A 20,146-nucleotide genomic window follows, 5' to 3' on the forward strand; every position below is an offset into this window, starting at 1 on the left:
TTGGCCTCTATCGATCTGTTGCAACAGGGTGCTCCTCTCGCCTGCAGGAGAGAGGAGGGACCCAGAAAAATGGTGTGCAAGGCCTTAGAAAGACTTTTGAAATTGCCACCCTGTAGATCAAGACCAGCCCCATTCTAGCCTCCCATTTCTGAATTCCAGGAGGAGCTTCCTTGCCTCCTGCAAAGCCCTTTTCCCTGCAAACTGTTCCTCCGGTTTCTGGCCAAGGGAAGGAGATGCTCTGAGCCCAACCGAGAGCCTCACCCCCAAAAGGATCTCTGGGCACTGAGGGAGCCAGGGGGGCAGCTGCCCCCCTGAATCCATAGAAAGATAATAATCTGAGGTTTTGCCAAGCAAGAGAGGGCTGAGCTGGGGGATTTGGCTTGGCAAGGGTTAAAGGGAACCGAGCTGCCTTCCTAGAGAGGACAGGAAGCAAGGGGGGGCCAGGTCCTCCAGAGCCGCCCCCCCCCCAGTCCTTTCCTGCTTTGGTGTCTCTCCTGCAAGGGCTGCCTCGCTCTCCCCTCCTGGGATCTGGTGAGTCTCCTCTCTCTCTCTCTGGGATCTGGTGGGGGTCCCAGGGCTGCAGCAGGGGAGGAGGCCGGGGGGGCCTGATCTGCTCCTGCAGGGGGGGGACCCCAAGTCAGGGGGGAGGAGAGGGTCAGGGGTGCAAAGACCCCCCCATATGCTCCTGCTACCCAGAGGAGGAAGGAGCTCCGGGGCTGAGAGCCAGGAGGAAGGTCAGGGAAGGAGAGAGCGCGTGCCGGGAAGAGGGGGGGGACCCCAAGTCAGGGAGGAGGAGAGGGTCCTGCCAGGGAGGGGCCAGGGCTGCCACGCTCTCCCTCCTTCCTGCAGATCAGAGGATCCCAAACTCATTTTGCCTTTCGCCCCCCCTTTCAGAAAAACGACTCCCCCGAAATCTCCTTATTCAAACAAAGGAGTCCCTGGGACTTTAACTCGGTGTGACGTCGCTCAGCATCACTGCAGAACAGAGGAAACATCTGCAAATGGTTTTCCAAAGCTGGACGAGGAGGTGGACTAGACACCCCCCCCCAAAGAAAAACCCACGGGGAGGGAGGAAGAAAAGTTGGGAAAGAGAGGCCAGGAGTAAAGAGAGGGATCCCAGCCCAGAGCCTGGCTGCTGCATTGGGGACCAGTTTCCCAGTGTCTCCCAGGGCAGCTCCCCACGGAGGCCACGGCAGCAATCCCCTCGCACCCAGAGCAGGGCATCCCAGGACCACATCCTCTCTCTCCCAAAGGGATTGTTGCTGGCAAAGCAGCCGGAAATGGGCGCTGCTCCTCACTGAGCCTCCAGGGACCTTGGCATCAGTGGCTGTGCGTGTGTTCAGCCATCTAAGAGAATAATAATAATAAATTAGCTGCCTAAATTCCAAAGGAGATGTATTTGGCCCTCAGGGGGTTGAACAGATGTATACCTGGCCCTCAAGAGAAAGAAAAAGGGACCCCACCCCAGGAGTCTGTCTTGAGAGTGGCAGAGAGTCCAAGTGCAAGAAAAGGAGACAGAAGCAGGGGGGAAATGTGCCCAGAAGTGGGGGTGGGGGGAGAACAACTCCTGAGGATGAGGACCCCCACTAGAGCCAAGCATCCATTTTTCAAATGACTCCCTTGTCAGTCAGTTCTGACTTCATGCATTGACTGGAAGGCAGGAGCAACCAGGCTGATTCATCTCCCAGAAACCCCTTCAGTTGCCTCCGCATTCTGCATTCCTCCTCCTCTTTCTTTTCAAAAAGGTATCTCACGCTTTGGGCTCTGGTGCCGTCCAGTCCTGAGTCCTGGCAAGACTCATCCATGCTTGTTCAGGGATCTGTTTCTTCTCCTGACCTACAAATTCTGTAACAGAACAATGTATTTGCTTTCTAGGATTTGCTAGAGCTTCTCATTAAGACGGACAGAACTTGGCAGAAGACCAAAGGGTTCCTTCCGATCTCTCAGAGGCTTCCTGAGAGCACAGATGGATGAGCAAGACCCAGCTGGCCCTGAAGAAGGAAGAGGCCATGCCAAGCAAACTGGGAGCAGTGGGGGATTCTGGGAAAACTCTGGGCAGAAGATCCTGGGTGAGGAGGACACCCTCCGCGCAGAGGGGCAGAGCCAGCAGTTTGGGAGGTTCTGCTGCCAGGAGGCCAAAGGACCCCGAGAGGTTTGCAGCCGACTCTACCACCTTGACCATCAGTGGCTGAAGCCAGAAAGGCACACGAAAGCTGAGATGCTGGACCTGGTGATCTTGGAGCAGTTCCTGGCTGTCCTTCCCCCGGAGATGGAGAGCTGGGTGAGGGACTGTGGAGCGGAGACCAGTTCCCAGGCAGTGGCCCTGGCCGAAGGTTTCCTCCTGAGTCAGGCGGAGGAGAGGAAGCAGGTGAGAGAGACTTTCCTCTGGATACTATTTTGACCAGAGCCAGGGCCTTTTCGGATGTGGCTCCGTCCTGGTGGAATGCTCTCTCACAAGAGACCAGGGCACTGTGGGATTTGACATCTTTCCTCAGAGCATGCAAGACAGAGCTGTTCCGCCAGGCCTTCAGGGTTCAGGGTTCAGTCTGATTCTTTTCTTTCAGTACAAGAATAAGCATTAAAGAGGCTTCCTAGCCCGCTCACACCTCCTTTATAAGACCGGTGGTAACAGTCGTTGGCCCTAGCGAATATTAACCACTCTCAGTTTTACCAGTGGACAGCCGTCTGTCCAGATTTTAATTTGTTTTGAACTAATTTTAAGAAGTATTTTAATTAATCGATTGCCTGTTCTTATGTTCTTTGTATACTGTGTTAGATTTATGATGTTAGCCACCGAAAGATTGGCTCCGGCCAGGGAGGGTGGGGTACAAATAAAAAATTATTATTATTATTATTATTATTATTATTCGGGGCTCAAAAGGGGATGGAGAACATCCCATAATGCTCTCCTGATGGCCCATCCTTTTTCTGGGAAGGCATCCATGGAATGAGATCTCACACCCCTAAAGATTTTTACTTTGTCCATTTTCTTTCTGCTATTTCTTGTCATTCATTTTCTGTTTTGAATCCTTGTTGCTCTTTCAGGAAAAGGATCATTTTGAGGAAATTGACCAGGATTCCTGTGAGGCAGAGAGGCCTCCGTTGGACACCAGAGAGAGGCCACTGGGTAAGGAGGAAGGTGGCTTTTCTCTTTGGAGGCATTTGGAACCAAGGGTCCAGAGGAGGGGAAATATATTTTTGAATAACTAACATATGAAATGGGCACAAACGTCCAAATGCACTCAGCAGGTAAGGCTTTCTGAAAGGCTCATCTGTAGATAGAGATGCCCTGTTTCACCTATGAGAGAAGCAGGCACGCCTGGCATCCTGCTTACATTTTTTCTTTTGCAGGAGACAGAAGGATGCCGGCAAAACCTCCTGGTCCACCTTTTCATGGGGGCAGAAGGGAAGCAGCAGCTGTGGAACCAGATCAGGTCAGAGGAAGCTGCCTTGTGGGGACAGAGGCCGAGGGATGGAGCAATGTCATGGACTGGTTGGGCACAGAGGAATGGTGGGAGGAAGCAGCCGGGGAACCAGGAAGGGAGGACGTCTTAGAGACCAATGAATGGAGGTGGAGGAAGGATGAGTGATCAGAGGGAGAAGAGGGAGAAGCCTGGGAAGAGGAGGTGTCAGAAGCTGAAGGGGTAACAGGGCTTAGTGAGCTGGGAGACTCTGTGTCAGAATGCAGTCCAGAATCAGAGGCAGAAGAGGAAGGAGACGAGTGGGAGAGGAAGGTCGAGAGGCAGAGGTGAGTCAGGAGAAGGAGGAGCCACCGGGGGCTCCCTCTCCTTCTGCCAGAAGCCCCCCTCCCTGCTTGTCTCTCTGAGCCAGGAGACGTCTGACAATGGAGGAGCAAAGGCAGGCTGCACACTGGCGCACTGTTCAATCGCTTGCCAGAAACCCCAGAGAGGAGGGGACTTGGAAAGCTGTGGGGAGCTAGGGGCCTTCTCTTTTGGCAGCTGATTTCATAGAGGAAGACCCTGTCATGGAATTCTACTCTTTATTGATCCAGCAGAACTCCAATGTATAGTTAGCAGAGTAAAACCTAAACATGTTACAGGATTCCCCAAAATAGACCAGAGGCAATTGTATTTCATCCAGCAGAGCTTTACTGCTACTGAAGACAAATGAGGATACTGGTCCCACATCCAAAACGTTCAGGATTGGCCCTGTCCAGAAAAGAAAGGTAAAGATCTTAATAAGATTAAAGGAAAGGATTTGCTGAACCTATATTAGAAAATGGAATACAGAAAGGGAAGGTGTGAGGAAGTCGGGGAAGTAAGGTTGAAGAAAACAAGGGAATGAATTTATGCTTGTTTTTTTGTTTTGTTTACGTTTTGTATGTTGGTGTTTGTTGGGTTTGTTATGTTTTTATTGTTGTTTTATTATATGTGAAACTTTAATAAAATTTTCTTAAAAAAAAAAAAGGATTGGCTCTGTCCATAAGAAATCCAGTTGCAGCAGACTTAACCGAAACTTACCACAACTTATAATGTCTAAGCCTCAACACTCAGCATACTATGTACAGAACACCAGAAGGAAGAGAGAGAGAGAGAAAGTGAAACCCAGGCTCCTTCTGGCCTCTTCTTATAGTCAGGACCTTTCCCCCCGAGCAATAAATCTCTGAGGTTATGGACGCAGAGTTACGCTGTAAAGGCAAGCAGAGCTTTCATGTCTGAGCTGTGCTGTGTGCTGAAGAGCTACAGAGAAGCCCAGCTCTGAGATCCTGCCTGCTGCTTTGCTGAGAGCAGAGGCAGTAGAGCTCGCTGGTTGAAGCTGCTGCGAAGCTGTGTGCTGAAGCAGGCTGGCAAGGAGGAAGTTGGAGGCCTCTCCTCGGAAGACAGCTGGCACGCGTGAGTACTGAGCCCTGGGGGAGGAGATGGCAGAGCTTCAATAAACTTTTTGTTGGGATACTGCCAGGGAGATAAAGTCCATCATGACTCCACATTGTCTCCGGACGTCCATCGATCTCCCGTAGACACGCAGTATCAGCAATTAGCGACATGAGCTCCAGAAAATAGCTTCCCACATTCCTGGGCTGATGCACGCTCTATCAGCAGAATTCACACAGCGAAAGATGCACAGCAGGAAAGCATATTTACAAGTTTATTCAGCGTTGGTCAGAACAAAGAAAAAACATGACTGCCTGCTTGCGTGTTCAGGCACACACAGAGAGAAACGAAAGCAATAGAAAACATAAACATCCTGTGAACAGGAAATACGCAGACTGTGACTCACATAGCCTGCTCCCTTTTAATGTGGAACGGAAATATCCTAACACTTTTAACGTCCCCTTTGAGCGGCTCAACGGCCAGAACTGGGAAGTCTGTTCTAGAAGAGCAAGTGGATGGCTAATGGCCACAGGGCTCTGGCATTGCATACAAGCCCCATCGGCCCAGGCTGCTGCTGGAGCTGCTGCAGCAGACGTGGAGGCTGCTCTGCAGAGAGCGCAGCAGGTGCTGTGTATGCTGAGGGCAAGTGTGGACGCTTTGCTGTTGCCCCACCTTGAGGGTCTCAAGATGGCTCAGGCTGCTTGGCAGGCGCTGGTGAAGGTTTGTGTAACCACAGCGGGAGCCGAGGGCCATGAGGGAGTTGAGGGCCCAGTGGGAGCTGAAGGCCACGTTCCTGAAACCACAGTTGGGTGCTTTGTCTCTGGGAGGCCATGTCATGAAGAGGGCCATAGAGAGAGCTGAGGGGCGAGCAGGCCCAGGCTGTGCACCCAAAGGTGGGGGTGCAGGGAATACACGTTTATGTGATGAAGAGGCTCGTAGACAGAGAGCCGGGGTTCGAGCTGCAGCCCCAGGCTGTCCTGCACCCAAGGGTGGTGGCTTTTGCTTTGAGATGCTGCCACAAATGCAGGTCCCCCTCCCATCTCGTAAGAGACTGCCCTGTAGAAGCTCCAGAAAGAACCAAGGTCATCTCCCTGAGATTTCACCCCTCCCATATCCAAGAATCTCCTGAGGTCTCTGCTGATTCTACAGAGAGGAGGAGCAATGTACTGCTCTCTACTTAATTAGTCAAGTGAGTGAATCAGTCTGTGTGTGAGAGAGAGTCAGTCAGTGTGTCGGAGAGAAAGTGAGTGCTAGAGATCGTGTTTAGAGATAAGGTTGCTGCTAAGAGCAGCTGCAGGCACTCAAAGTAGCATTGATGTATGCTTAGATCTTTTAGCTCTGTATATAGTTTTGTATTATAGCTGTAGTTATAGAATAAAAGGGAGATATTCTACAGAGCTGCTCTCCGAGTGTTTTATACTCTGCAAGACTCTGCAAAACGCTGCTGCGCAACGACTGTATTAGTGAGACAGTGAATCCGGTGCTCTCAGCTCTAAGCTGTGAGTCCACAGCACTGTGACCTGTCCCTGTGAGAAAGGTGGTCTCTGGCAGTGCTACCCAGCTCGCCTAGCCCAGTCGGGGTTGAGGTGCATGAGTCCAGTTGGTACACTGGCTCAAGGGCGATGCTGACATCGGTTATGGGCCCAGTCGTCTGACCAGTCGTTGTTCCAGTCATCCCAGTCGTCCCAGTCGCCAGAGGTTTCTGTTGCTGATTGCTGGACGGCGGAACGGAGGCTGCATGCTGGACTGATTTGTGGTGCCTAGAAGCAGAGCTGTGTTGGAGCAGAGTGTTCAAGCTGCCGCTGTTGCTGCTGCTGCTGCTTGATTTATGGAGGTATGTTGCTGACTGCCAAAGAAAGAAGATAGCATCCCTGTTTGCCTGTTAATTGCACTCTGAGTGGGAGAGAGAGTGGCTGAAGAGGTCCAAGGCTTTATCTGTGTTTGCACGAGGGAAGTGTCTTGCTCTAAGTAATAGCAGACATGGCCTGTGCACATTCTGGCCAGATGGCTCTGTCCTTTCCCCTCCTCACGCCTGAAAAGTATGCAGTTTGGCAAGTTAAGATGAAAGCACTTTTACAGAGGGAAAAGCTGTTTCCCACGATAGAAGATGACCCTCCAGATAAGGATGATGATGATTGGGCTGAGTGGAATGCTGCAAATATGAAAGCCCGAGGGACAATTGTTTTGAGTGTTTCAGACCACTTGCTGGTAAATTTAGAGGGTCAAGAGACTGCACAAGCTGTTTGGCATAAGTTGAGAGATATGCATCTGAGACAAAATGCTGGTTCTAGTGTGATTTTCTTCAAGAAGCTGTGCAGGTTACAGTTGGAGAAAGGTGGTGATTTGCCTAGCCATCTATCTCAGTTAAAGCGTCTCAGACAGGACCTTGTTCAGTGAGACCTGGCTATTTCAGAGGCTGTGTTTGCAATGCTGATGATAAATAGCCTAGATGATTCTTACGATGGAGTAGCTGCCCAGATTTCTACAATGCCTGGTGACCGGCTAACAGAAGATTATGTGTCTAGCGTGCTCTTGAATGAGTGGGATCACAGACAGGCTGTTAGAGAAAGCCGGGACTGTGCTGTTAAAAATGTGCTTGAAAATGTGCCTGAGTCTTCAGCAGGGGAAAGTGAAAGTGAAACTGCTGCTGTTAAAGCACTAAAGTTGAAGCGGTGCTTTTCGTGTGGAGCACAAGGCCATTTGAGTTTTCAGTGCTGCAAGAAATCTTCAAAGAAGAAGGGAAACTTCAGAGGCAGAGGGGGAGGAGGACGAAATCCCCAAGCACCTGGTATTCAAAGGCCTTGATCTCTCGCTGCTCTAATCAACGTGGGCGGAGTTTCTTCGTGATCGACTCTGGCTGTTCCAACCACATAGCCAAAGATAAGGATCTCTTTGTTCAGCTTGAGAAGCAAGAGAAAGAAATTCATCAAGCAGATGGGACAGTTCTCACGAGTTTGGCTAAGGGAACTGTGTTCTTAAAGAGCCTGAATGCAACTATTAAGAATTTCCTGTATGCGCCTGATATTCAGGACAATTTGTTGAGTGTTTCCCAGCTTGATCATCAGGGTTTTAAGGTGGTGTTTGCTAAATCTCGCTGTGAAATTCGTCGAGATGGCAAGCTCATTCTATATGCAAAATGTGTAAATGGTCTGTATCAATTGCCTTTTGTTTCAGGTACAGGTACTGCAGAAGCAACTGAGAAAGAGTGTTGCAATTTGTTGATAAGAATGAAAAGTTGCATGACCAATGTATTCATTATTACCACCGTGTTTATGGTCATTTGAATTTCCTGGCTGTGGCAAAAATGCCTGACATGGTTCAGGGTATGAAGCTGAAAGAATGTCCCTACCACATGAAATGTGTTTCTTGTGCTGAGAGTAAGGCAAAGCAAGCTCCCAAAGGTACAGAGTCTGGGAGAGAGGCCAAGAAACCATACGAAGTCATTCATGCAGACTTAGTGGGGCCTCTAGCGCTCTCTAGAGGCAATTCAAGGTTTTTCATGGTTTTGATAGACTCCTATTCTAAATATGCATGGGTCTATATGCTGCAGAAAAAGTCTGAAGCCTTTACTAAGTTTCGTCACATTTGTAAATGGCTCAGGAATGTACATAATGAGAATGTACGTTGTATTTTCACTGACGGGTGGAGAGTTTTGTTCAGAAGAGTTTGAGGCTTTTCTTTCTGAACAGGGCATTGAGCATAGGACGGCCACGCCCAGATCGCCCTGGCAGAATGGTTTATGTGAGAGAATAAACCAGACCCTGCAGCAAGGAATCAGAACACTGTTACATGATTCGGGGCTGCCCAATCCTTTTTGGGCCGAAGCTCTTTCGTTTTTCTGTCATGTGTATAACAGGAGGTACCAGTCTAGTGTAAATTGCACCCCGTATGAGATGCTTCACGGAAGGAAGCCATGTGTGAAGCACTTTAAAATTTTTGGGTCGGAGGTTTGGGTGCACACCTCACAGGGTGACAAACTGAGTAAGCGTGGAGAACATGGTGTTTTCCTAGGATATGAGAAAGGGTCTTATCGTGTCCTGAGCACAGACACGAAAACCATAAGGCTGACCAGGAGTATTGACGACAACCCACAATGGGACAGAGTTGGCATTTTTCAGTGCCATCCCATTTGTGATGATGGTGCAAAAGGGGCAAAGAAAGTTAAGAGGGAGGCAAGTTCTGATGTGATTGATAATCCTGATGCCAATGTAGTTCCAGGTGGTGGCACAGATTATCAGAGCCCAAAAGCCTCAGGTGAGTCTGACGCTGATTCAGACTTAGCAGCTTCATATACTTTAGCTCCCCATTCTCCCAAAGAGGAGGAAGCACCAGAACAAGAGGATCACAGAGTTTTGCGCAGATCTGAGAGAGCAACCAAGGGTGTACCACCGAAAAGGTTTTCTGAAGAGTTCGCTAAGGCTGCGGTCACATGCAACTCTGGTGGGGTTTTTAAACCTAGCATGAAGTGTGCTGAGAGTGGTAGCACAAAACGCTTCATTTATTTCCTTACCTGACATTTGAAGGATCAGGATTGAAGGAGCAAGCATGTGTTTAAAGTGGTTTGTTCAAATCTGCCTAATTAGAAATGTCAATTTGCATTTGAGAGGAAGAAATGTGTGTGAAGATTTTTCTAGAAGCTGCTTATTCATTTGTGTGTTCACAATGTGTATTTTGTGTAAACTACAGATTGAGGTTTATGTTTTAACTCTTTCCTAATAGACACAGAGAGGTTGTAGTAACTGTTTAATGATGTGATAAAGTGTCTTAGATAAGGGGGGAGAGAGATACCTGCAAATATGTTACCAAGGTTGTAAGCAGAGAACAACTTTTGGAGTGTGTGTGTAAATTGCAGTTATGTTAAAGATTCTTGAATGGTCGGATGAAATGGGGGAGGATGAGGAGATTTCACCCCTCCCATATCCAAGAATCTCCTGAGGTCTCTGCTGATTCTACAGAGAGGAGGAGCAATGTACTGCTCTCTACTTAATTAGTCAAGTGAGTGAATCAGTCTGTGTGTGAGAGAGAGTCAGTCAGTGTGTCGGAGAGAAAGTGAGTGCTAGAGATCGTGTTTAGAGATAAGGTTGTTGCTAAGAGCAGCTGCAGGCACTCAAAGTAGCATTGATGTATGCTTAGATCTTTTAGCTCTGTATATAGTTTTGTATTATAGCTGTAGTTATAGAATAAAAGGGAGATATTCTACAGAGCTGCTCTCCGAGTGTTTTATACTCTGCAAGACTCTGCAAAACGCTGCTGCGCAACGACTGTATTATTGAGACAGTGAATCCGGTGCTCTCAGCTCTAAGCTGTGAGTCCACAGCACTGTGACCTGTCCCTGTGAGAAAGGTGGTCTCTGGCAGTGCTACCCAGCTTGCCTAGCCCAGTCGGGGTTGAGGTGCATGAGTCCAGTTGGTACACTGGCTCAAGGGCGATGCTGACACTCCCATAGCAACCAACAGATAAGAGCCACCACATCTTCGTCGTCAAAGCGTGGGAAGCAGAAAACAAAGGGAACTGGCAGGGATGGCTCTGAACAAAGGCACCTAGCAGCTTCCATGGCAATAGTAAAGAGCTGTGAACAGGATGCTGTGCTGACCTTTGTAATCGATTCTGGTGCCTCCCACCACCTCGTGCCATCTAGTGGTCTTTTGCAGAACTGCACCTCTGTAAAATCTGGGAAATCTGTCTTGCAGATGGAACCAAACGTCTTCTGACACAATCTGGCTCATTGTTTTGCTCTTTCTTACAGGAGTCGATAGAGGCATTTGTAGTCCCCGGATTGTCCTGCTGTCTGTTATCCGTTGCTGATGGTTACATAGACTGTGTTGAGAATAACGTGTTTCATTTCCAGGGATGGACAACACCTGGTCAGTGTGGAATGTAAAGACAGGCTGTTTGTGCTAGAAACTTCTCTTGCAGGTCCAGGTACCACCGAGGCAGCTCAAGCACAATGTGCCAACATTCCAGTCCATGATGCGTGCCATCATTTTTGGCACCGGAGAATGGGTCACATGTCCTGGGGTTATGTGAAGAAGATCCCAGAGTGCACTGAAGGGTGCAAAATGAAGTCATGTGCTCAATTTCTTGGTTGCAGGGTGTGTAAGCAGGCGAAGGTGAAAACATGCTCCTACCCAAGGTCTGAAAGAGTGACCAGCAGTCCTTTTGAGCTGGTGCATGCAGATTTGTGTGGTCCTATGCCAGTAGCCAGTCTGGGCAGGGCCAAGTATGCTCTCACTCTGACAGATGATTTTTCTAGAAATGGGAGGGTCTTCATAAGCAAACACAAGAGTGAGGCTGTGCCACTGATCAGAGACTGGATTGCAGCAGTGGAACTGCAATTTTCCACACACGTGTGTAACTTTCAGACTGACCGCGGTGGGGAATTCGCTGGGTCTGCGCTGCAAAGTTTCTTCCGCCAGAAGGGAATAGATCACAGGTTGACGGTTCCACACAGACCCCAACAGAATGGCGTTGCAGAACGTAGGAACAGAACGCTGCAAGACATGTCTGCAGCTCTGCTGTCTGATGCCAGGCTTCCCCAGCGCTTTTGGGCCGAAGCCTGGAAAAATTCTAATTTTACGTTGAACAGGTCATTCAACTCTGTTGTAGGGGACACACCCTATTTTCTGCTGCATGGCAAGAAGCCCAAGGTGCATTTCTTCCGTGTATTTGGCTGCGAGGCCTGGGTCCTTGTGCCAAACGCCAAGCTCAGAAAGGGTGGCCCTAGGTCCCAAAAGATGATTTTCTGTGGGTATGAGCCAGGGACCAAGGGGTGGAGATTTGCCTATCCAACAGGCAATCAGTCCAGGATTCTGCTCAGCAGCAGTGCTGAGTTCTGTGAGTAGAATGGATGGACACGCATACATGGGAACCCTGATCTTCTTTCAGAGAGTCTGCAAGACTCTGCTGCTGAGGAAGAGGTAGAGGTTGAACCTGCTGCTGAGGCACAGAGTCCTGACCCAGAGCAGGTAGAGGGAAGAACTTCTCCTAAAGCTGTGAAGCTTGAACAGAGAAGTGCTCCTTCCTCACCCACAGGTTCAGCTGAGAAGTCTAAATGGAGCAGTAAGTCAGAGGGGGAGCTCTCGGAGGCCAAGGACGTTCTAGCTGGTCCTAGTGGGTCTGAGGGGGTACCTGAAACTGGGTTGAGATGTTCAGCTCGCACAACAAAAGGTAAACCTCCTGACAGGTTTGCAGTCACAAGTGTGTTGGTTGGCATGGCACAGTGTGAACCCAAGAGTTTGAGATGTTCAGAAACTGCCTCAGGAAGAAGCCAGGAAATGGCATGAGGCAATGCAGAAGGAGATGAGCTCAATGGAGTCTCTAGGTGTGTTCTCCCTCACAACGTTGCCAGTGGGCAAACAGGCCGTGAGCAGCCGCTGGGTTTACCGTCTTAAACCCACAGCAACAGGGGAACCACAGTAGAACCACAGTACAAGGCTAGGCTAGTAGCCAGAGGGTTCACACAGCAAAAGGGGCTGCATTATACTGAGGTATATGCTCCCACTTCCAGAAGTGAAACTCTGCACATGATCTTAGCCATTGCTGCACAAAGAGTTTTTCAGGTGAATCACTTTGATGTGGATGTGGCCTATTTGAACTCAGACCTCCAGGAGGATCTGTACATGCTTCCTCCTCCAGCATTTGAGGGCAATGAGCCGAATACTTTATAGAAGTTTCACAAGTCCATTTATGGCTTAAAGCAATTGGCCAGAAATTGAAACTTGTACCTGAATGAAGCATTAGAGAAGCTAGGTATCGGACTTCCCGGTTGGTGCCTCCGGTAATGGCGGAATTCCTCTGATCGGGAAGAATTTGCCCCGTGGGAATCTGGGTCTGGCCACCACGGCGAAGGCGGAGACCCCCAAAAAATCACAGGCGGGAGAAGCCTGTGAGCGTGGGATTCGGCAGGCACCCTTTGCGCCTGCGGGAGCGAAGCCGCATAGCTGTTGCCAGAGAGCGTTGACTTTTTCCTGTGGACAATTTGACTTCAAAGTAATTACCCGTGAGTAGAGCTGAAGGGGGAGAATTGGATTTTTAAACGTTTAATTTGGTATCGTAACGGGGAGGTTCAATATAGGAAGTCCGCCTTCCCCTTTTGTAAATAGACTGAAGCAAGGAGGCTGCAAGCGGAAGTCTTGGAAAGCCTTTTGTAAAAGATTAAATTTCCATCGGTAAAGAACATTAAACTCCCCCTTGAAGGCAGGAGAAGAGGGGGGGGAGTTGTTGACTGAATACGCCTGCAGGAGAGAGCGAAGAGAGCTAAAATACCCCCGCTCTGACCCTGGAAACGGGCTGCTAGCAGGACTGACGTTTTTTGGAATGTTCATTGACAGCGTTTAGAACGTTCATTGACAGCTACCTAAATAAGAGAAATACATTGTTTCCACTGTCTCCGGCTGCTTTTAAAAAGGAGTAAAAGTAACTGAAAACTGAAACTAACTTTGGATTGTTTGAACTGTGTTGAAAAGAGGACATTACTGACTAATATAAATAGAAACTGTTTCCCCCTAGTGGAAGCCTTTGAAACTGGTTGCTTTACAAGAGCTGGGCTAGGGGAATTTCCAGGTGCTAGATAAAGAACTGTGAGACTCTGGGACTGACCTTGAATCTTTTAAGTGTTATGGCAAATGGAAAGGAAAAAACAGACCAGTCAACTGCTGAAAAAACATGAAGGTCTGGGAGGACTTGGCAGCAACCCAGGAGATGCTCAACAACAGGCCTCCCTGCTTCTTCTGCTGCTGCTTCTGCACCAGTACACTCAAAACCAAGAGGAATGTCGACAGAAGAGGCCATAGCGGTTGAATTAAATAAGATAAATGATTCATTGGAACAGCTTAACAAGAAAGTGGATGTTACAACTATTAAAATTGACTTAAATACAGAAATAATCTGGGACAAAAGGTGAACACCAATACAGAAACCATCCAGAAATTGATACAGGAATCCACTTTGATACAGAAGACTGCGGAGGAAGCCAGGGAGAAAGCAGCTGCTGCTGAATGTAAAGTAACACAACTGGAGAGAGAGTCCCAGGCCTACAGAGGCAACTTGATGAACATAAGTTGACGCTTGCTATGATTGAACTTAAAGAAAAACAGACAAATCTGAGGATTAGAGCCCTACCTGAATTGGAGAAGGAAAGCTTGACAGACCTTCTCACACAGGAATTTGCTGACTTTTGGGATTTGGACTTGGGTCAAGAAGAGTTTAGAATTGTGAGGGCCTTCAGACTTGGAAGAGGAGGGGAAAAAAGAGAAGAATAGATTCTTTCACCTTTGGTGGACATGCCCAAGGATTAAGACATTCTGGGAGATGATATATAACGAAATGAAAAAGGTATTCAAATATACCTTCCTGAAGAAACCGGAGGCCTTTCTCCTGGGCATGGTCGGCTAATTGGTGCCAAAGAAGGATAGAACTTTTTTTTTTTTTAATGTATGCAGCAACAGCAGCAAGAATACTCATCGCGAAGTATTGGAAGACACAAGATTTACCCACCTGGGAAGAATGGCAGATGAAGTTGATGGACTATATGGAACTGGCGGAAATGACTGGCAGAATCCGAGACCAGGGAGAAGAGTCGGTGGAAGAAGACTGGAAAAAGTTTAAAGACTATTTACAGAAATACTGTAAAATTAATGAATGTTAGAAAAATGTTGGAATGAAGTTATATGGCTTTGGTAGAAATGTTATTAAGTATAAATAGATTAATAGAGTGTTAAAGGAAAAAATAAGGTTAGAATAATTAGAGGGTAGAAAACAGAGGAAGATGGAAATGAATTGCTGAAACAATTAACAGAAGTGGAATACAAAAAGGGAGGTGTGAGGAGGTCGTTGAAATAAGTGAATGAAAGATAAGATATTGAAATTGATGTGTTTTAAACTGTTTTTGTTTTGTTTTGTTAGTTTAATGTGTTAGTGTTATGAGTTAGTGTTAGTGTTATGTAGTGTTTTTGTATTGTATTGTATGGTCAATTTTTATTGTAGTGTTTAAACTGTTGGAAAAGTAATAAATATTATTTTAAAAAAAAGAGAGAGAGAGAAGCTAGGTATCAGGAAGAGTTTTGCTGACAGCTGCCTGTACCTTAAAGGGTCAGGAGTCACAGGAAATGGTTGATCTTTGTTGATGACATCATTCACATCTCAGGGGCAAACAAACAGGTGCAGAAGTTTGCCAAAGAGCTTGGAAAACGGTTTCAGCTCAAGAACCTGGGTGCAGTAAGGATCTACTTAGGTGTTCAGATAGACAGGACTGAAGATGGAAGCTTCTTGCTCCATCAGAAAGGCAAGATTGAGCAGTTGCTTGAGAAGTTCAGAATGTCTGATTGTGCAGGGGTTCGGGCACCCATGGAGACGAGCTATGTAAAAGACAGTCGGCTAGCAGAACGCGTTGACTTCGAGAACGCTGAGCTCTTCCAGTCAGCTCTGGTAGTCTGTTGGATCTGTCCCAATGGAGCAGGCCAGACATTGCTTTTGCTACCAATCTGCTCAGTAGGGAAGCTATAGTGTAGCCCAGTGTAAATGCCTGGCATGGTATCAAGCGGGTGCTGCGTTACCTGCAGGATACCAAGGACTTCAGTCTCAAGCTGTCAGCTGCAGGTGAGACGGTGCTTACTTGTGGGCAGATAGCGATGGGGCAAATCTGGATGACAGGAAGTCCGTATCTGGGATGGTAATAAAGTTTGGGGAATCTCTAGTTGGGTGGAAGTCCCGGAAGCAAAGTCTCATTGCGCTGTTCTCTACTGAGGCTGAGTTCATTGCACTGTCGGAATTGTGCAGGGAACTGGAGTTCTATAGATGCCTGGTGCAAGAGATCTCTGGGGATAGTTGCCTGCCCATCACTGTTTGGGAAGACAATCAACCCTGTCTGAAGTTGGCAGAATCTGGGCAGTTGAAGGCTAGAACCAAGCATCTAGACATACTGTCAGAGCTGCCCGAGGTCCCAGCTCACAAAGGACCAACGCCAGTTCTTGTTATATACAAAAGTCTTTATTGAAGATCAGTTTCGATTTCAAAGCCGCGGCACGCAGCTCTACGTCTTGGAGTCTAGAGGGCTGAAGCTCCGTCTGAATCTCCACCCCCCCCAGACACCAGTTTAAGACTCTAGCCTTGCTCCACCTCTTCCTTTGCTCTTTCCTCCTCTGGGTCCGCCTGTCCGCTGGGGTCTTGCCCTTTCTAGACTCTTCTGACGCTGAGTCCCCTGAGTCTTCCCCCTCCCTCCGGCGGCCTTTAGGACCTGGTTCCCAGTCCAGGTTACCTGCTGTGCCGCGCGCCTGTACATTCGAACTTGGCGCGCGCGCCCAGCCGGCAACCTTCCTCCTGACCGTTACACTGCTCCTGTCACTGCTTCCCCCTTTGGAGAGGCTAGCTGGACCTGATCTCCCCTCCGTTCCCTCACTCTGCGATGGAGGCGTGGCCAGCCCTGATTCATCTTCTCTCCCTGCTGGAGGAGAAGCTGGTCCTGACACATGGGACTCTTCCCCCCCACTACGCTCTGGTGGAGGAGCTGGTCCTGATTTCTCGCTGCTGCTTTAGGAGTCCCCGCTGGCCCCTTGCTTCTGGTGTGTCCCCCCTGGGACCCCCCTTGCCCTGGCCGTCGGCGCCCCCCTCTGGGAATCTTCTGATTCGCTGGAGAAGCTCATGGAATCTCTCGGGCCACTCTCATACTCCCCTACGCTGCCCTCAGATTCTTCCCCTTCGCTCTCCATTTCCTCTCTCCCCTGTGCCTCTGCTCCTGTGCCCCTGACACATACGTTTCCAGAATGCGTGTCAAAGTGTCAATCCTATTGAAAGCAATCGTATCGAAACAACACAGCAATTAAGAGGAAGGAAAGAACAGAGCATTGTGTAGCAGATCATATTTCTGCTGTCTCAGAGGAGGACATTTCCCTTTTTCTTTTAGGGCCCAGTGTGCTTTGAAGATGTCGCTGTTTGTTTCACGGACGAGGAGTGGGCGTTGCTGGATCCTGACCAGAGAGCTCTGCATAAGGACGTCATGGAGGAGAATCGGGGGATCGTGGCCTCTCTTGGTAAGGCTCCCTGTGGGATCGTCCTATCTGCCTGGAAATTCAAAAAATACCTCTATGTGACAAACCTCATACATTTCCACAGAGCTCAGCAGCGCCCCCTCCAACACCTGGGAACCTAACACCCCCACATTAAACCTTGAACAGCAAATTCCAGTTTTTTCTGTGAACCATCTTCCTCCAGTTCTGCCTTTTTATACCACGATTCGGCTGCTCTGAAATGCCCAGGCATCTTAAATGTCAGCTTCAGTGTTGGTATCTGAAGAAGTGTGCATGCACATGAAAGCTCATACTAATAACAAACTCAGTTGGTCTGTAAGGTGCTACTGGAAGGAATTTTTTTTTATTTAGCTTCAGTTGTGCGGAAAGATAAGTAGCTTCTGTCAAGTTTTCTGTTTTTGTTTTTGCTGCTGTCAGTCTTGGGTTGATCAGAGAGACGACTGACATTGGAGATGGAGGGGATGCCATGACTGGGCCAAACAAAATCCATCCCAGAGAAGAGCCAGGCTTATTGAATCTCAGTTAGTAGTAGCAGTGATAATAATAATAATAATAATAATAATAATAATAATAGTAATAGTAATTTTTATTTTTACTCTGCCCATCTGGCTGGGTTGCCCCAACTGCTCTGGGCGGCTTCCAACACTTATATAAACCAGAAACATTAATCATAACAATCTGTCCCCATATAAAAAGTACATTAAAATGAACAACTTACACTAGTGGCCAAAATTGTGGAAACCTTTTGGAGAAAGTGTATTTCAGAGCTTTTATACCTCATAACACCACTTTTTGGGGAGTAATAGCATAAAACTATATATCAAAGGAAAGATAATTTAATGAAGAATGTAATGATTTTCTTCTGTCATGCAGGCACAGTCTCTCCATTCTTCGATCATCACTTGCTGTTGTGCACCTTTCCCTGCCTTTACCAGTCTGATTTTGGAGTGACTGAGTCTCTTATACCTCTTCAAAAATATAGACCAGCTTTGGTTAAGTTTTCCCCAATCTTCCTTCTAATTTCTTCATACCTGTAGCCTTGTTCACTTAATAGTACGATTTTACATCTCTTTCTGGGTAACTACCAACCAAATTGATAGCAATCACATAATACACTGACAAAAGTCAACCTAAGCAAGTTGTGCTTCCCTTTTCTGGTTATATGTCTATAACCTTTGATAGAATACAGATAATTGAACAAACTTTGTTGCACTACATTCTTGATTAAATTATCTTTCCATTGCTATATAATCAGAATCTAAAAAGAAATATGTTGGTTAATGACAAACCACAAAGGTAATGAACACACACCCAACTCCCTTCAGTTCTTCGTCATTTGTTCCTGAGGCTCTAATTCCTTTTTGTCTCCATTGCAGATTGTGATGAATTGGAAATCGAGAACAAAGGTGAACACGACAAAAATTTGGAGTGTGGAGATAGCTGCACTCAGAGCTCCAATCTCACTAAGCACCAGAGAATTCATACAGGAGACAAACCCTATCAGTGCATGGAATGTGGGAAGAGCTTCAGGAAGAGCTCCTCTCTTACTTCCCATCAAAGAATTGATACAGGGGAGAAACCCTATCAGTGTGGGGAATGTGGAAAGAGCGTCAGGACGAGCTCTCATCTCACTAAGCATCAGAGAAGTCATACAGGGGAGAAACCCTATCAGTGTGGGGAATGTGGAAAGAGCTTCAGTCAGAGCTCCTCTCTCACTTCCCATCAAAGAGGTCATACAGGGGAGAAACCCTATCAGTGTGGAGAATGTGGGAAGAGCTTTAGTTGGAGCTCCCATCTCACTAAGCATCAGAGACTTCATACAGGGGAGAAACCCTATCAGTGTGTGGAATGTGGAAAGAGCTTCAGTATGAGCTGCCATCTCACTTCTCATCAAAGAATTCATACAGGGGAGAAACCCTATCAATGTGGAGAATGTGGAAAGAGCTTCAATAAGAACTCCAATCTCACTTCCCATCAGAGAATTCATATAGGGGAGAAACCCTATCAGTGTGGGGAATGTGGAAAGAAATTCATAAGAAGGTCCAGTCTCACTTCCCATCAAAGAATTCATACAGGGGAGAAACCCTATCAGTGTGGGGAATGTGAAAAGAGCTTCAGTCACAGCTCTGCGGTCACTAGGCATCAGAAACTTCATACAGGGGAGAAACCCTATCAGTGCATGGAATGTGGGAAGAGCTTCAATAAGAACTCCCATCTCACTAAGCATCAGAGAAGTCATACAGGGGAGAAACCCTATCAGTGCATGGAATGTGGAAAGAGCTTCAGTAAGAACTTCCATCTCACTAAGCATCAGAGAAGTCATACAGGGGAGAAACCCTATCAGTGCATGGAATGTGGAAAGAGCTTCAATCAGAGCTCCAATCTCAATTCCCATCAGAGAATTCATACAGGGGAGAAACCCTATCAGTGTGGGGAATGTGGAAAGAGCTTCAGGACGAGCTCCCATCTCACTAAGCATCAGAGAATTCATACAGGGGAGAAACCCTATCAGTGCATGGAATGTGGAAAGAGCTTCAATCAGAGCTCCAATCTCAATTCCCATCAGAGAATTCATACAGGGGAGAAACCCTATCAGTGTGGGGAATGTGGAAAGAGCTTCAGTCACAGCTCTGCTGTCACTAAGCATCAGAGAATTCATACAGGGGATAAACCCTTCATTCTGTAGCTTTAGGAGCCAGGCAAATCCGCACCTTTTTAACCAGGCCTTTGGCTGATTGACATCTAAGGCCCTTTTAACATGTGGTGGGGAGTTGAGTTACTGATGTGTATTTTGTGTTTTTATGTTGTGCTTTTATATTGTAACCGTCCTGAGACATGTGGGAAGAGAAGTCAACACTTAAAGGCCAAGGGGGTTTTGCCCCCCAATAGTATATTTGAGGGGGCCACCCCCCCCAGTTGATAGGCATTGCCATTCCAATGCCCTTTATGCATCATGTGATTGATTGTGCAAGGCAGGCCTTACCTGGCCCCTCCCACCAATATTTTATTCAAGTTGGCACCACTGGGTCGGGTGGTAGACAAATTAAATAAATGCATAAATCGCCTTCCTTTGCACATGTTTCAGCCTGTCAATATCCTTATTTTTTATCATTTTTAATATTTATGTGCTGTTTCACAACAGAAAAATACAGGATAAAAGCATGGCTTTCTCAAAAACAAGAAAATCCAGAGAAATCTCTCCTCCCCTTTTTTGGGATGGAGTTACAAACTTTGTTGATCAGGGAACAGCTGTGGAAATAGTGTGTCTTGATTTCAGTAAGGCTTTTGACG

The 20,146-nt window shown here is 47.5% G+C and overlaps 1 protein-coding gene across 1 annotated transcript; it reads left to right on the top strand.

Moving 5' to 3' along the window:
- Window positions 1–468: 468 nt before the first annotated feature.
- LOC307214769 (uncharacterized protein) lies at window positions 469–19,930 on the top strand. The gene is made up of 6 exons (XM_079973755.1): window positions 469–531; window positions 1,876–2,368; window positions 3,046–3,127; window positions 3,352–3,434; window positions 16,732–16,858; window positions 18,232–19,930. The coding sequence occupies exons 2-6, from the start codon at window positions 1,967–1,969 to the stop codon at window positions 19,539–19,541; spliced, it is 2,004 nt and encodes a 667-aa protein (XP_079829881.1). The 5' UTR covers window positions 469–531; window positions 1,876–1,966; the 3' UTR covers window positions 19,542–19,930.
- The last annotated feature ends 216 nt before the right edge of the window (window positions 19,931–20,146 follow it).

Source organism: Podarcis cretensis (genome assembly GCF_951804945.1).
Source record: "Podarcis cretensis genome assembly, chromosome: 4".
NCBI classification, from domain to species: domain Eukaryota; kingdom Metazoa; phylum Chordata; class Lepidosauria; order Squamata; family Lacertidae; genus Podarcis; species Podarcis cretensis.

Coding starts and splice junctions, on each gene's coding strand:
- LOC307214769 (XM_079973755.1), top strand. CDS start 1,967: ATGGATGAGCAAGACCCAGCTGGCCCTGAAGAAGGAAGAGGCCATGCC. Junction 3,435..16,731: donor CAGCTGTGGAACCAGATCAG/GTCAGAGGAAGC, acceptor TTTTTCTTTTAG/GGCCCAGTGTGCTTTGAAGA. Junction 16,859..18,231: donor GGGGATCGTGGCCTCTCTTG/GTAAGGCTCCCT, acceptor TCTCCATTGCAG/ATTGTGATGAATTGGAAATC.